Source organism: Erythrolamprus reginae, chromosome 10, assembly GCF_031021105.1.
Source record: "Erythrolamprus reginae isolate rEryReg1 chromosome 10, rEryReg1.hap1, whole genome shotgun sequence".
Classification (NCBI taxonomy): Eukaryota; Metazoa; Chordata; class Lepidosauria; order Squamata; family Dipsadidae; genus Erythrolamprus; species Erythrolamprus reginae.
In genome coordinates, this window is record NC_091959.1 from 45,781,292 (window position 1) to 45,795,823 (window position 14,532).

Genomic DNA, 14,532 nt, shown 5'->3' on the forward strand with positions numbered 1-14,532 from the left:
GCTTTAAATTAAGAGTCACTTCTCTCTCTCTTTTGTTTTTCTCTCTTTCCTCTCATTCTCTGTCTCAATCATTTTCTCACTTCTCTTTTTTCTTCCCTTTTTGATCTCATTTCTCTCTCTCTCCGTCCCTTCCTCTCCTTTTCTCTCTTTCTCTCTCTCTTGCTTTCTTTCTCTCTCACTCTTGCTTTCTCTCTTTCTCTCTTTTCTCTCTCTCTCTTGCTTTCTCTCTCTCTCTCTCTTTCTCTCTCTCTTGCTTACTTTCTCTCTCTCTCTCTCAGCAAAAAGTTGTGAGTCCTAAACCTGAGCTCCCTTCTTCGCGGCACACCTGACCATGTCTCGCGGCACACTAGTGTGCCACGGCACACTGGTTGAAAAACACTGGTCTATAAAAATGGTGATAATTTGAAAGAAGTGCACTCAAAAAAATTCTCCAGCTAAACCTGTAGGGTTGTTATTTGTTCTTTCCGATTCCCTCGGCTGCTGAAACTTTGCGTTCATCACCCAGGGCCCGTCCAGGTTAATGGAAAAATAATGTCCATTTCATTTCTCCCCTGACCCTAACCGTGCCCTCTTTGCCAGACGGGTTTTTTTAGCTTTCCGCAGACAATAATTGCATCCGATCCTATTTCGGAATAAGAGATAAAGGGGGAAAGAAGAAGAGAAAAGGGAAGAAGTCTTGAAAGCTTTTCCATGTCTTCTTTTTTTCCACAAGGAAGAAGGAGTCAACCTACTCTCCAAAGCGCCTGAGGGCAGAACAAGAAGCGATGGGTGGAAACTAAACAAGGAGAGAAGCAACTGAGAACCGAGGAGAAATTTCCTGACAGGTAGAACAGTTGATCCGTGGAACAGTTTGCCACCAGACATTATGAATGTTCCAACACTGGAAATTTTTAAGAAGATGTTGGATAATCATTTGTCTGAAGTAGTGTAGGGTTCCCTGCCTATGCAAGGGGTTGGACTAGAAGACCTCCAAGGTCCCCTTCAACTATTCTATTCCCTTCCATTCCATTCCATTCTATTCCATTATTTCTATTCTATTCTATTCTATTTTATTCTATTCCATTCCATTCCATTCTATTCCATTATTTCTATTCTATTCTATTCTATTCTTTCATTCTATTCTATTCCATTCCATTCTTTTCATTCTATTCTATTCTATTCCATTCTTTTCATTCTATTCTATTCCACTCCATTCCATTCCATTATTTCTATTCTATTCTATTCCATTCCATTCTATTTCATTCCATTCTATTCCATTCCATTCCATTCTATTCTATTTCATTCCATTCCACTCCACTCCATTTCATTCCATTCTATTCTATTTCATTCCATTCCATTCCATTATATTTCATTTCATTCCATCCATTTCATTCAATTCTTTTCATTCTATTCTATTCTATTCTCTCTTCTCTTCCTATTCCTATTCTGTTCTGTTCTATTCTATTCTCCATTGCCCATCCCTCCTCTACGCTAACGACACCAGGCCGAGGTGGGATTACCGTAGTATAATGGACAATACAAAGGATGGCGATCATGACGACCCCGATGAGAATGGACGCAATGGCCACTAGCAAAGCCGTATGGCCCAGCCTCCTCGACCCTTCAATGTCACCTTGATTGTAGCTGTTTAGCGCCTGCGGGAAGAAAGAAGAAGAAAAAGGCGGCTGAAGCCAGGGTTAGAAATCCCGACCTGACCCTCTGCACCCCTTTTGTTCCCGAGGATGTCAAGACCCATAAGCCACTCTCTGCATGGGAGAGCTTTTTCATGAACGACTTGGCTGCGGGGGCATCGCTCTCCCTTGGGATTGGGCCCCTTTGGATTCCGAAAGTGAGCAGAAAGTTCACATAGAAACATAGAAGATTGACAGCAGAAAGAGACCTCCTGGTCCATCTAGTCTGCCCTTATACTATTTCCTGTATTTTATCTTACAATGGATATATGTTTATCCCAGGCATGTTTCAATCCTGTGACTGTGAATTCTTCCTTCCTTCCTTCCTTCCTTCCTTCCTTCCTTCCTTCTCTTTTTTTCCTTCCTTCCTTCTTTCTTTCCTTCCTCCCTTCCTTCCTCATTCATAGAAACATAGAAGACTGACAGCAGAAAAAGACCTCGTGGTCCATCTAGTCTGCCCTTATACTATTTTCTGTATTTTATCTTAGGGTGGATCTATGTTCATCCCAGGCATGTTTAAATTCAGTGACTGTGGATTGGCCAACCACGTCTGCTGGAAGTTTGTTCCAAGCGTCTACTACTCTTTTGGTAAAATAATATTTTCTCACATTGCTTCTGATCTTTCCCCCAACTCACTTCAGATTGTGCTCCCTTGTTCTTGTGTTCACTTTCCTATTAAAAACACTTCCCTCCTGAACCTTATTTAACCCTTTAACCTATTTAAATGTTTAAGTCATGTCCCCCTCTTTCCCTTCTGTCCTCCAGGCTATACAGATTGAGTTCGTGAAGTCTTTAATTTATTCCATTTTTTTTTTCAAAACAACAGCTACATTCACAGTATAAGATGCACCCAAATTATCAGCCTCTTTTAGGGAGGAAAAAAGTGTGTTTTATACTCCAAAAAATACGGTACCTACCTACCTACAATGCCGCTTGGCGGGACCCAGGGGAAGAGCCTTCTCTGTGGCGGCCCCGGCCCTCTGGAACCAACTCCCCACAGAGATTAGAATTGCCCCCACCCTCCTTGCCTTTCATAAGCTACTTAAAATCATCTCTGCCGCCGGGCATGGGGGACTTGAGATACTCTTTCCCCCTAGGCCTTTACAATTCTATGCATGGTATGTCTGTATGTATGTTTGGTTTTTATATTAATGGGTTTTTAATGGTTTTTAGTATTGGATTATTGTTGTACACTGTCTTATTATTGCTGTTAGCCGCCCGGAGTCTCCGGAGAGGGGCGGCATACAAATCCAATCAATCAATCAATCAATCAATAAATAAATAAATAAATAAATAACCATCCCTCTCTTACTGTCCTATCGTCCAAATTTACCTGTGTTTACTTTGCTTTTGCTTATGTTCATACTAATGCCGGCTATCTTGTACATGTTTTGACAAACAAAGTAAAATAATGCATACATTTGACGCCCTACCAAAAGCACCAAAGCAGCCCAGGCCTTTGAGGACAAGCCTTTCTCCCTCGCTCGCTCCATCCCAAACGTGAAGATTTCACTCAATGCAAACATATCGCATTACGGCAAGGGGATACCAAAGCAGCCTACGCAGGCAACGAATTGAGTCTCAAGGGTCGGGCCTGAAATCTTGGATCGTTTTTTTTCTCTCTCTGATGTCATAGGTAAAATGAGCCCAAGAAGAAATAGCAGCCAGGGAGCTAAAAGTCTGCAGAGGTTATGGTTGTTTATTTGTATTTATTTATTTATTTATTTATTTTTATTTTACTTATTTATTTATTTGTCATCTCAGACATCAACATCCTTGAAAATGTCCAAAGATACTTCACCAGAAGAGCCCTTCACTCCTCCACTCGAAACAGAAATACCCTACGAGACTAGACTTTCAATCCTGGGCCTGGAAAACTTAGAACTAAACAAGATCTAAGTATTGCCCACAAGATCATATGCTGCAACGTCCTGCCTGTCGGCTACTACTTCAGCTTCAACCACAACAACACAAGAGCACACAACAGATTTAAACTTAATATTAACCGCTCCAAACTTGACTGTAAAAAATATGACTTCAGTAACCGAGTTGTCAAAGCGTGGAACTCATTACCGGACTCCATAGTGTCATCCCAAAAACCCCCAACACTTTACCCTTAGACTATCCACCGTTGACCTATCCAGACTCCTAAGAGGTCAGTAAGAGGCGAGTACAAGTGCACTACAGTGCCTTCCGTCCCATGTCCTATTACTCTCCTATATCTCCTATACCTTTCTTCTATTCCTATATCTCTTATTCTATTCTTTCATTGATATATTTTACTATGAATATATCCTCTATAACCTTCATTATGTATTTTACTATGTGTATACCCACTAAAACCGTCATTGTGTATTGGACAAAATCAATCAATCAATCAATAAAATATAGTATGGTATTGTGGTATGTTTAACATAATGTAAGTGTAAAGTAGAGATAGAAAAGATAAAAAGACTTTAGGACAGGAACGGTAGGCACGAAGGTGCACTTATGCACGCCCCTTACAGACCTCTTAGAAAAGGGGAGAGGTCTATTGTAGGTAATGTAAGGTTGAAGATTTTGGGATTAGGGGAGAAAACAACAGAGTCCGGTAGTGAATTCCAGGCATTGACCACTCTATTGCTGAAATCGTATTTTCTGCAGTCTAGTTTGGAGCGATTTACATTTAGTTTGTATCTATTGCGTGCTCTTGTGTTGTTGTTGTTAAAGGTGAAGTAGTTTCTAACAGGGAGTACATTGTTATGTATGATTTGATTAACAAATCAGTTCAGAGGCGGCGTAGCTGTAAATTTTCTAAAGGTAGTAATTGAAGTCTGGAGGAGTAAGGTAATTTGTTGCGTGTGGAGGATTGGAGGACTCTTCTTGTGAAGTATTTCTGGACTCCTTCATTTGTATTAATGTCAGTTTTGCAGTGTGGATTCCATACAGGTGAGCTGTATTCAAGAATTGGTCTGACAAATGTTTTGTATGCTCTGGTTAGTAGATCGGTGTTTCTAGAGAAGAAGCTGCATAGAATTAAGTTTGTGACTCTTAGTGCTTTTTTGGCAATGCTGTTGCAGTGTGCTCTGGCACTTGGGTCATTGGAAATGATTACTCCAAGGTCTTTGACTGAGTGAGGGTCTTCTGCAAGTTCTGTTTGTCCAAGTGTGTATGTAGCATTCGGATTCTTTTTACCAATGTTTAAGACAGAGCATTTGTTGGATGAGATTTGGAGTTGCCAGTTGTTAAACCATTCAACTACATGGTCAAGGGCCTTGGATTTAGGGGCAGTGATTTCTGACAGTCTCAAAATGGGTGAACCGTGCGGTCAGGTGGTAGGAAGAGCAAGTAGAATGCTTGGCTGCATAGCTAGAGGTATAACAAGCAGGAAGAGGGAGATCGTGATCCCGCTATATGGAGCGCTGGTGAGACCATATTTGGAATACGGGGTTCAGTTCTGGAGACCTCACCTACAAAAATAGATGGATAAAATTGAACGGGTCCAAAGACGGGCTACAAGAATGGTGGAAGGTCTTAAGCATAAAACCTATCAGGAAAGACTTCATGAACTCAATCTGTATAGTCTGGAGGACAGAAGGAAAGGTGGGGACATGACAGAAACATTTAAATATGTTAAAGGGCTCAATAATAATAATAATAATAATAATAATAATAATAATAATAATAATAATAATTATTATTATTATTATTATTATTATTATTATTATTTATTGGATTTGTGTGCTGCCCCACTCCGTAGACTAAATAAGGTTCAGGAGGGAAGTGAACACAAGAACAAGGGGCCACAATCTGAGGTTAGTTGGGGGAAAGATCAAAAGCAACATGAGAAAAAAAATTTTTACTGAAAGAGTAGTAGATCCTTGGACCAAACTTCCAGCAGACATGGTTGGTCAATCCACAGTCACGGAATTTAAACATGCCTGGGATAAACATATATCCATCCTAAGATGAAATACAGGAAATAGTGTAAAGGCAGACTAGATGGACCATGAGGTCTTTTTCTGCCGTCAATCTTTTATGTTTCTATGTTTCTTTTGAAGGGTTGTCCCAAAGCTCCTTGTTTTTTTCAGGAATTTTAAATCCCAGCCTGGAAAAACACGATTTTTAATCGTCTCACTGCCTTGGTGGGCTCCCCAAATCTTCGGAGCCGTTGCAGGCAGCAAGCGAGCGAGCGGGTGGGTAGAGGTCTTGCCAATCTAACCTCCCTGCTTCCACATCCTGTTGGCTTGAAGGAGCTTTCCTCCGATCTCAACGGATTTGGCCCGGCTCCCTGTTATCTCAAAAAGAAGACTCTTGTCTTTTTCTAAAGTAATGGACCGCAGTCCATTAAAGGCTGCTAAATGCCTTAGTCTTGTTTTGGCCCAGGTTCCTTCTCTCTCTCTCTGGAATCGATAGAGAAAGGGTGGGACTTGTGTTGCAAAGAGCAGGCAACCACAGCCTGCACCTCTGCTGGTCAACCCCCACCCCCAAGGAGTTTCTGCCTCTACCGAGAAGATGGAGAAGAAGGGCAGAACAAGGAGCAATAGGTGGGAACTAAACAAGGAGAGAAGCAACTTAGAACTAAGGAGAAATTTCCTGACAGTGAGAACAATGAATCTTTGGAATAGCTTCCCTCTAGAAGCTATAAATGCTCCCAACATTGTTTTTAAGAAGTTTTTAAGAAGATGTTGGATAACCCTCTGTCTGAAGTGGTGCAGGGTTTCCTGCCTAAGCAGGGGGTTGGACTAGAAGACCTCCAAGGTCCCTTCCAACTCTGTTGTTGTTTTATATTATTATTATTATGTCAGTACAACACAGCAAACAAGATCACTATGCTGGATTTCATGTTTCATCACCAGTCGGGCGCTTCCCAAGCACTAGGACTGCGTGATGTAGCGGCGAATTATGTTTGCCGATCCCAGTAGAGCAGCCTTTTGCAATTGACAGATGGAGATTTTGTCAATTCCAATGGTTTTCAAATGTCCGCTGAGATCCTTTGGCACTGCGCCCAGAGTGCCAAGTACCACTGGGACCACTTTCACTGGCTTATGCCAGAGTCTTTGCAGCTCGATTTTTAGATCTTCGTATTTCATTAATTTCTCTAGCTGCTTCTCCTCAATTCTGCTGTCTCCTGGGATTGCGATGTCGATGATCCATACTTCCTTTTTCTCCACGATCAAAATGTCTGGTGTGTTATGCTTCAGAATTCGGTCAGTCTGAAGTCGGAAGTCCCACAGTAGTTTTGCTTGCTCATTTTTGAATTATTATTATTATTATTATTATTATTATTATTATTATTATTATTATTTTTATCATCATCATCATCTGTAAACTGTAATCCCCTATTTCCATCAATTTCTAAATTAACCTTGCATTGCTAAATATCGACAATAAATAAACAACAATAAAATTGTTCAACGACAAATAGTTTGCTAAATGCTGTTCCTAATGCTTTCCTCTCCGTTATACATTATATTTATTATAATTCCTTAATACCAAATTCCTATACATTTATATTCCTACATATATATATATTTAATTGTCTATCTATTAGGTAGTGAAAATATTTTATGTTCTATATTTTAAATGCGATTGCAATTATTAGCTAGTCACAACAGTGTGAGGTCACAACTGTTATTTCTTTAGCTGCTGTTTGGCCTTTCACACATATCAAGTTCTTCTCAAGAATCTAGGATTGTTTTTTGGAGGGCGGGAACAGACTCCGACTCCCAGTCCGAGAGTGGTAGAAATTTACGGATTCAGGTCCTTACAAGAATAATAGAATAACTAGAATTGGAAGGTCTTCTATTGCAGTGTTTCCCAACCTTGGCAACTTGAAGATATCTGGACTTCAACTCCCAGAATTCCCCAGCCAGCATTTGCTGAACTGGGGAATTCTGGGAGTTGAAGTCCAAATATCTTCAAGTTGCCAAGGTTGGGAAACACTGTTCTATTGGACTAGTCCAACCCCATCATCAAGCTAAGAAATATGATTCCTCAGAGAGGGGCGATATATACATCCAATTAATAAATAAATACTACCACTAAGAGCCACAGTGGCACAGTGGTTAGAGAGCAGTACTGCAGGCTACTTCTGCTGATCACCAGCTGCCAGCAGTTTGGCAGTTCGAATCTCACCAGGCTCAAGGTTGACTCAGCCTTCCGTCCGTCCGAGGTGGGTAAAATGAGGGCCCAGATTGTCTGGGGCAATATATGCTGACTTTGTAAACTGCTTAGAAAGTTGTAAAGCACTGTGAAGCAGTACAGTAGTCCCTCGCTATACCGCGCTTCACCTACTGCGGCTTCACTTCATCGCGGGTTTCTGAGGAAGTCGATCGGCAGATTTAAACAGCCCGCCGAACTCGATCGGCAGGTTTTTCCAAAAAAAAATAATATCTAAAATTGTAAATACTGTATTTAAATACTGTATTTAAAATAAATACTGTGTGGGAAGGGTTTATAAACACTTAAAACAATGAAAACTTACCAAACAATTACAATATAAATACTTAAATAAGTACTATCAGTCGATAAATTCCCCATCGCGGATTTCACCTATCGTGGCCAGGTCTGGAACGTAACACCAGCGATAGGTGAGGGACTACTGTATATAAGTCTAAATGCTATTGCCTCTTCTCAAGAACCATTTTCCACTTACAAACCCGAGCCTCCGAAACTGTAAGCGGAAAAGGCAGGGAGAAGCCTCCGTGGGGCCTCCCTAGGAATCTCCTGGGAGAAAACAGGACCGGAAAAGGCGGGGAGAAGCCTCTGTGGGGCCTCTCTAGGAATCTCCTGGGAGGAAACAGAGCCGGAAAAGGCAGGGAAAAGCCTCTGTGGGGCCTCCCTAGGAATCTCCTGGGAGGAAACAGGAGCGGAAAAGGCAGGGAGAAGCCTCTGTGGGGCCTCTCTAGGAATCTCCTGGGAGGAAACGGCCTCCACCCTCCCTGTGGTTTCCCCAATCGCACCCATTATTTGCTTTTATATTGGTTCCTGTGGGAAAAATTGCTTCTTCTTACAAACTTTTCTACTTAAGAGCCTGGTCACGGAACGAATTAAGTTCGTAAGTAGAGGTACCACTGTACAGTATTGAAATTATTTTCAGTATCATTTTGCAGACTTCAGTCACAATTGGTACAACAAAGATCACCTTTTCTCTAAGTACAACTTTGATGTGCAAAACCTGGTGCTTTGTCATTCCCGCAAACACCTTCCCAAAATTGTTTCTCTTTAATCTTCACCTCTCCCAAAATAGCAAGCGTCAATAAACTGGTCTTTCTTCTTTTTCGCACAACAATAAAAATAAACACTCAAATGGAGATTCAATCATCCCGTCTTTAGAACTGGGATAGACCTTGCTTGGCATCAAAATAGAAAACCATCACGTCACTCCAGATAGACTGAGAACTAAACAGAAGCAACCAACTTAAAACTATTTAGCATTTGCAAGAAAATTACACAGACTGGTTATTTTTGGTTGAGAGAATAAAGAATGCTGAATACAAAAAGATATTGACAAAATGGAACGTGTCCAAAGACAGGCTACAAGAATGGTGGAAGGTCTTAAGCATAAAACGTATCAGGAAAGACTTCATGAACTCAATCTGTATAGTCTGGAGGACAGAAGGAAAAGGGGGGACATGATCGAAACATTTAAATATGTTAAAGGGTTAAATAAGGTTCAGGAGGGAAGTGTTTTTAATAGGAAAGTGAACACAAGAACAAGGGGACACAATCTGAAGTTAGTTGGGGGAAAGATCAAAGGCAACATGAGAAAATATTATTCTACTGAAAGAGTAGTAGATCCTTGGAACAAACTTCCAGCAGACGTGGTTGGTAAATCCACAGTCACTGAATTTAAACATGCCTGGGATAAACATATATCCATTGTAAGATAAAATACAGGAAATAGTATAAGGGCAGACTAGATGGACCATGAGGTCTTTTTCTGCCGTCAGTCTTCTATGTTTCTATGTTTCTAAATGGGTTCTAGGTAATCTGAAATCATCATTATTATTATTTTTTTAGTTTTAAAAAATAATCTTACACATTTGGTATTTCCACCTCTAAGATGGAAGAGCAAAATTTTAAGATCCACTGGGTGACATCCTTTTAAATTTGCAAACGTTGAAAATGTTTGCTTGTATGGAACTGCCCCAAAGTCTGAATGGGGATTTTGCAATATCCCTCCCCTGCAGTGGGGAGGGAATGGAGATTTTGCAGTATCCTTCCCCTAATTTTTTTTTGCATTACCTTATTTAATTACTTTATTTTAACTTTATTTAAATTTATTTTGCATTTATGTATTTAACTATTTTTAACATTCCATCCATTCATAAAATGGGCTATTTTAAAGGGAGGTGTTTATTTATTTACAGTATCCTATGGAGAAACCACCCAATTCCTTCATAGAGCATCCATGAATTTTTAAGAACCGTTCTAGTATGTTAGAAGCTCTACTGTTATTGTTAAAGACGTTGAGATATCTGATAAAGAAATATTTCTGAAATAGGAAACCAACAGGCCACGGGGGTTAGTCTAGTAGAAACATAGAAGATTGACAACAGAAAAAGACCTCCTGGTCCATCTAGTCTGCCATTCTACTATTTCCTGTATTTTATCTTAGGATGGATATAGATTTATTGGATTTGTTTATCCCAGGCATGTTTCAATTCCGTGACCGTGGATTTACCAACCACGTCTGCTGGAAGTCAGTTCCAAGCATCTACTACTCTTAATAAACTAATAAATAATAAACAGGGTAATCGCATAACGAGATATCCATATACTTCCTGTGGTTTGTGTTACATTTAAGGACATCCATTAGCAAGTGGAAATTGGAGGTCCAGATTTCTTCGCTGCTGTGATAACAGCAACGGTATTTTTCATCCTCCATTCTGCTCTCCCTCAATATTGTTGGCCACGAAAGTTAGGGGTTCTTGGTGCTACCTTTCATCATCCAAATAGGTAACGTTATGGGTGTTAACAGCATCAGCAAGAAACATAGAAACATAGAAGACTGACGGCAGAAAAAGACCTCCTGGTCCATCTAGTCTGCCCTTATACTATTTCCTGTATTTTATCTTACAATGGATATATGTTTATCCCAGGCATGTTTAAATTCAGTGACTACGGATTGACCAACCACGTCTGCTGGAAGTTTGTTCCAAGGATCTACTACTCTTTCAGTAAAATAATATTTTCTCACGTTGCTTTTGATCTTTCCCCCAACTAAATTCAGATTGTGTCCCCTTGTTCTTGTGTTCACTTTCCTATTAAAAACACTTCCCTCCTGAACCTTATTGAACCCTTTAACATATTTAAATGTTTCGATCATGTCCCCCCTTTTCCTTCTGTCCTCCAGATAGCTTAGAGAGCAGCAAAGACCCATTTTCCTCCTCCTCCTCCTCTTCATCTTCTTCCTCCTCTTCCTCCTCCTCTACCTTCTAACATTGATGATGTTACCTAGTAGGTTAATCAGAGGTGGCTTGCTTCTAGTTTGCCTGGGTTCTTTAGAACCGGTAATGGGAATTTCCCCCACAGGAGTGACCGCCACTTGGCCATAGTCCAGAACTGGCTTTAATGGTGGTGCTGTAGGCACCGCCATCTTGTCATCGGCTTCTGCGCATGCACAGAAGTTGGGTTTTGGCACTGCACATGTAGTGTGAAAGGAAGTGAGCTGGCTGGGAGGTACGTTAGAACCCACTCCTGACGTTTAGTGAAACATCTGCAAGAAAGCTACCAAGCTTAGAGCGAACCAAGAACCCCACGGTCTTCCTCCACCTCCTTCTCCTTTCCGCAAATGCCATTCCCTTTCAACACTGATGGTGTTACCAAGTTGGGTAATGAAATGTCTGGAAGAAAACAACCAAGTTCAGAGAGTAGCAAAGACATTTCTTCTTCTTCTTCTTCTTCTTCTTCTTCTTCTTCTTCTTCTTCTTCTTCTTCTTCTTCTGATTATTATGATTATTATGATTATTATTATTCCTCTTCTTATTCTTCCTCTTCTCCTGCTCCTGCTCCTCTTCCTCTTTCCTCCTGCTCCTGCTCCTCCTCCTCTTCTTCTTCTTCTTATTATTATTCCTCTTATTATTATTCCTCTTCTCCTCCTCCTCCTCCTCTTCTTCCTCCTTCCTCTTCCTCCTCTTCTTCTTCCTTCTCCTCCTCTTCTTCTGTCTCCTTCCTCCTCCTCCTCTTCTTCTGTCTCCTTCCTCTTCCTCCTCTTCTTCTTCCTTCTCCTCCTCTTCTTCTGTCTCCTTCCTCCTCCTCCTCCTCTTCTTCTTCCTTCTCCTCCTCTTCTTCTGTCTCCTTCTTCTTCCTCTTCCTCCTCTTCTTCCTCCTCCTCCTCCTCTTCTTGTCTCCTTCCTCTTCCTCTTCCTCCTCCTCCTCTTCTTCTTCCTCCTCCTCTTCTTCTTCATCATCCTCTTCCTCCTCCTTCTCCACCCCATCCCCACCTTTTAGCAACGATGATGTTACCTAGTAGAAACATCTGCATGGAAACTACGAAGCTCAGAGAGCCCCAAGAGCCCCACAGTCTTCCTCCTCCCCGACTCCCACCTCCCTCTAGCACTGATGAGGTTACCTAGCAGGTTAACGAAACATCTGCAAGAAAACCACCAAGCTCAGAGAACATCAGAGCTCTCCCCTCCCCATTTCAACCCTGAGCCATACTCAAGTGTAAAATCAGGACACCGCCCAACCCACCCTACACACGCGTAACCGAGGCATATTTTGGAGGGGAGACTGGAAGCAAGCTTTAGACACGAAAACGCGGGTTACCCTTTGCACATTCCCGAAAACCAGAGCCCGCCCCGTGGTGCCACTCGCGGGATCTGTCCCTCAACCAACTCCTAAGCAACAACGCCCGACAGGATCCGCGCAGCGGCTACCGCCTCCCTACACGGGAAGGTGGCGCCCGGGCTTGAAAACGGTCCCGGGCCGCCGCGCCTTTTGGTTTCCCCCTTACCAGATGCCAGAAGACATGGGGAGAGCCCCGTCTCCTGGCGCCCGAGAGGAGACCCATAGCCCCCCACCCCCAGTGCCCCCAAACCTCCTTTCCCCGCGGCTGCTCCTCGCTCAGATCCCCAAAACTCAGATGGAGCGGTCCGTGCGTAAAAGCGCACTAGCGCCTTTTGCGCAAAAGGGAAGCGTTTAGAAAGGGTGGCTAGAAAGAGACGGAGGGGGCAATTTGGGAAGGGGAGCAAGGAAAACACGCGAGGGGAGACTCAAGAGGGGTCTCCTCCCACTCCCCCCCCCCCCCCAGCCTCCGTTTGCAGGGGCGCCCAGGCGCATGGGATGTCTTCCCGACGGCAATATTGGGCAGGGCGCGCGAAGTGTCGCCGGGTCCCCGGCTTCCCCGCCCTGTCCCCACCCGTCCGGGCTCACCATGACCGAAAAAACGAAGGCGGCGATGTTGACGGGGTACGCGGGGCAGAAGCAGGAGAGAATGCTCAGCCACAAATAGTTTTTGGGCGCCGGGCGCTGTTCCTCTTCCTCCTCGGGGCCCGGTATCTCCTCGGCGCCGTTCAGCTGGAGCTCGGCGCCGCTGCTGCTCTTCTCCAAGCCCCGCTTGAGGTCCGAATAAGCCGGGGGAGGCGATGAGCCCGCCATGGTGGGGAGCAGAACTTTCGACGGGGCGGACGGCGGGAGAGCGCCAGGCAGGCGGGAGAGGAAGCGTGGGAAACTGGCTTTGGAAACTCAGCCCGGGTTCGTTCCTTTCCCTTCGCCTTTCCTCGCTCGGGCACTACGGCTCTGCTGCTCCCACGTCGTCTCCCCCCCCCCCCCCCCCAAAAAAAAGCCCTAGCCCAGTCCAGCTCCCTCCGGACAACCGCTCAGGTTTCTCTCCCGAAGCGAAGAGAAGACGCGGACTGTGCCAAGACGCGCCTGGAGCTCCGAGCCGCCTGGAGCGCCCCCCGCATCAGCAGAGGCTGGGTTGTGTTGTGTTGTGTGTGTGTGTGTTTGTGGTGTGTAGAAAGAGAAAGAGAGAAAGACCTGATTGGTCCAAGAGACCCAATTAACGTTGGGGCAAGGCGGGCAAACGGATGGAGGCTGGAATGAGAAGCTTCAATTTGGAGGAAGGGACTTCCGAGGTTTCTAGTCCACCCTCCATGGGATGCTGAGCTTTTTAGGGGAGCCTTTTTCTTTTGGTTCGTTTTTTTGGCTTCGGGAGGCTGGGAATGACAAGAAAAAGATGTTGAGATTCTAGAAAAAGAGAGAAGAGAAGCAAAGGTGATTAAGGGACTGGGGACTAAAACATATAATAATAATAATAATAATAATGATAATGGTAATAATGATAATAATGATGATGATGATGATGATGATAATAATAGTAGTAGGATTAGTAGTAGTAATAATAATAGTAATAGTAGTAATAATAATAATAATAATAATAACAATAACAATAATAGTAATAATAAACCAAGAACAACAGAGTTGGAAGGGACCTTGGAGGTCTTCTAGTCCAACCCTCTGTTTAGGCAGGAAACCCGACACTACTTCAGACAAAGGGTTATCCAACATCTGCTTAAAACAACATCTGCTTAAAACTTCCCGTGTTGGGGCATTCACAACTTCTGGAGGCAAGCTGTTCCACTGGTTAATTGTTCTGACTGTCAGGAAATTTCTCCTTAGTTCTACGTTACTTCTCTCCTTGTTTAGTTTCCACCCATTGCTTCTTGTTCCACCATCACCCTTTGGAGAATAGGTTGACTCCTTCTTCTTTGCGGCAAAACCTGAGATATTGGAAGGCTGCTATCATGTCTCCCCTGGTCCTTCTTTTCATTCAACTAGCCATGCCCAGTTCCTGCAACCATTCTTCCTATGTTTTAGCCTCCAGTCTCCTAATAATCTTTGTCGCTCTTCTCTACACTTTTTCTAGAGTCTC

General features: G+C 43.0%; 1 protein-coding gene across 1 annotated transcript; it reads right to left on the bottom strand.

Annotated features, from left to right (window-relative positions):
• Window positions 1-589: 589 nt before the first annotated feature.
• Window positions 590-13,560, bottom strand: TMEM233 (transmembrane protein 233). The gene is made up of 3 exons (XM_070762742.1): window positions 13,032-13,560; window positions 1,500-1,634; window positions 590-622 (listed from the first exon to the last, which is right to left on the bottom strand). Exons 1-3 carry the CDS (start codon window positions 13,254-13,256, stop codon window positions 590-592), a joined length of 393 nt encoding a protein of 130 aa, XP_070618843.1. The 5' UTR covers window positions 13,257-13,560.
• Window positions 13,561-14,532: the final 972 nt, after the last annotated feature.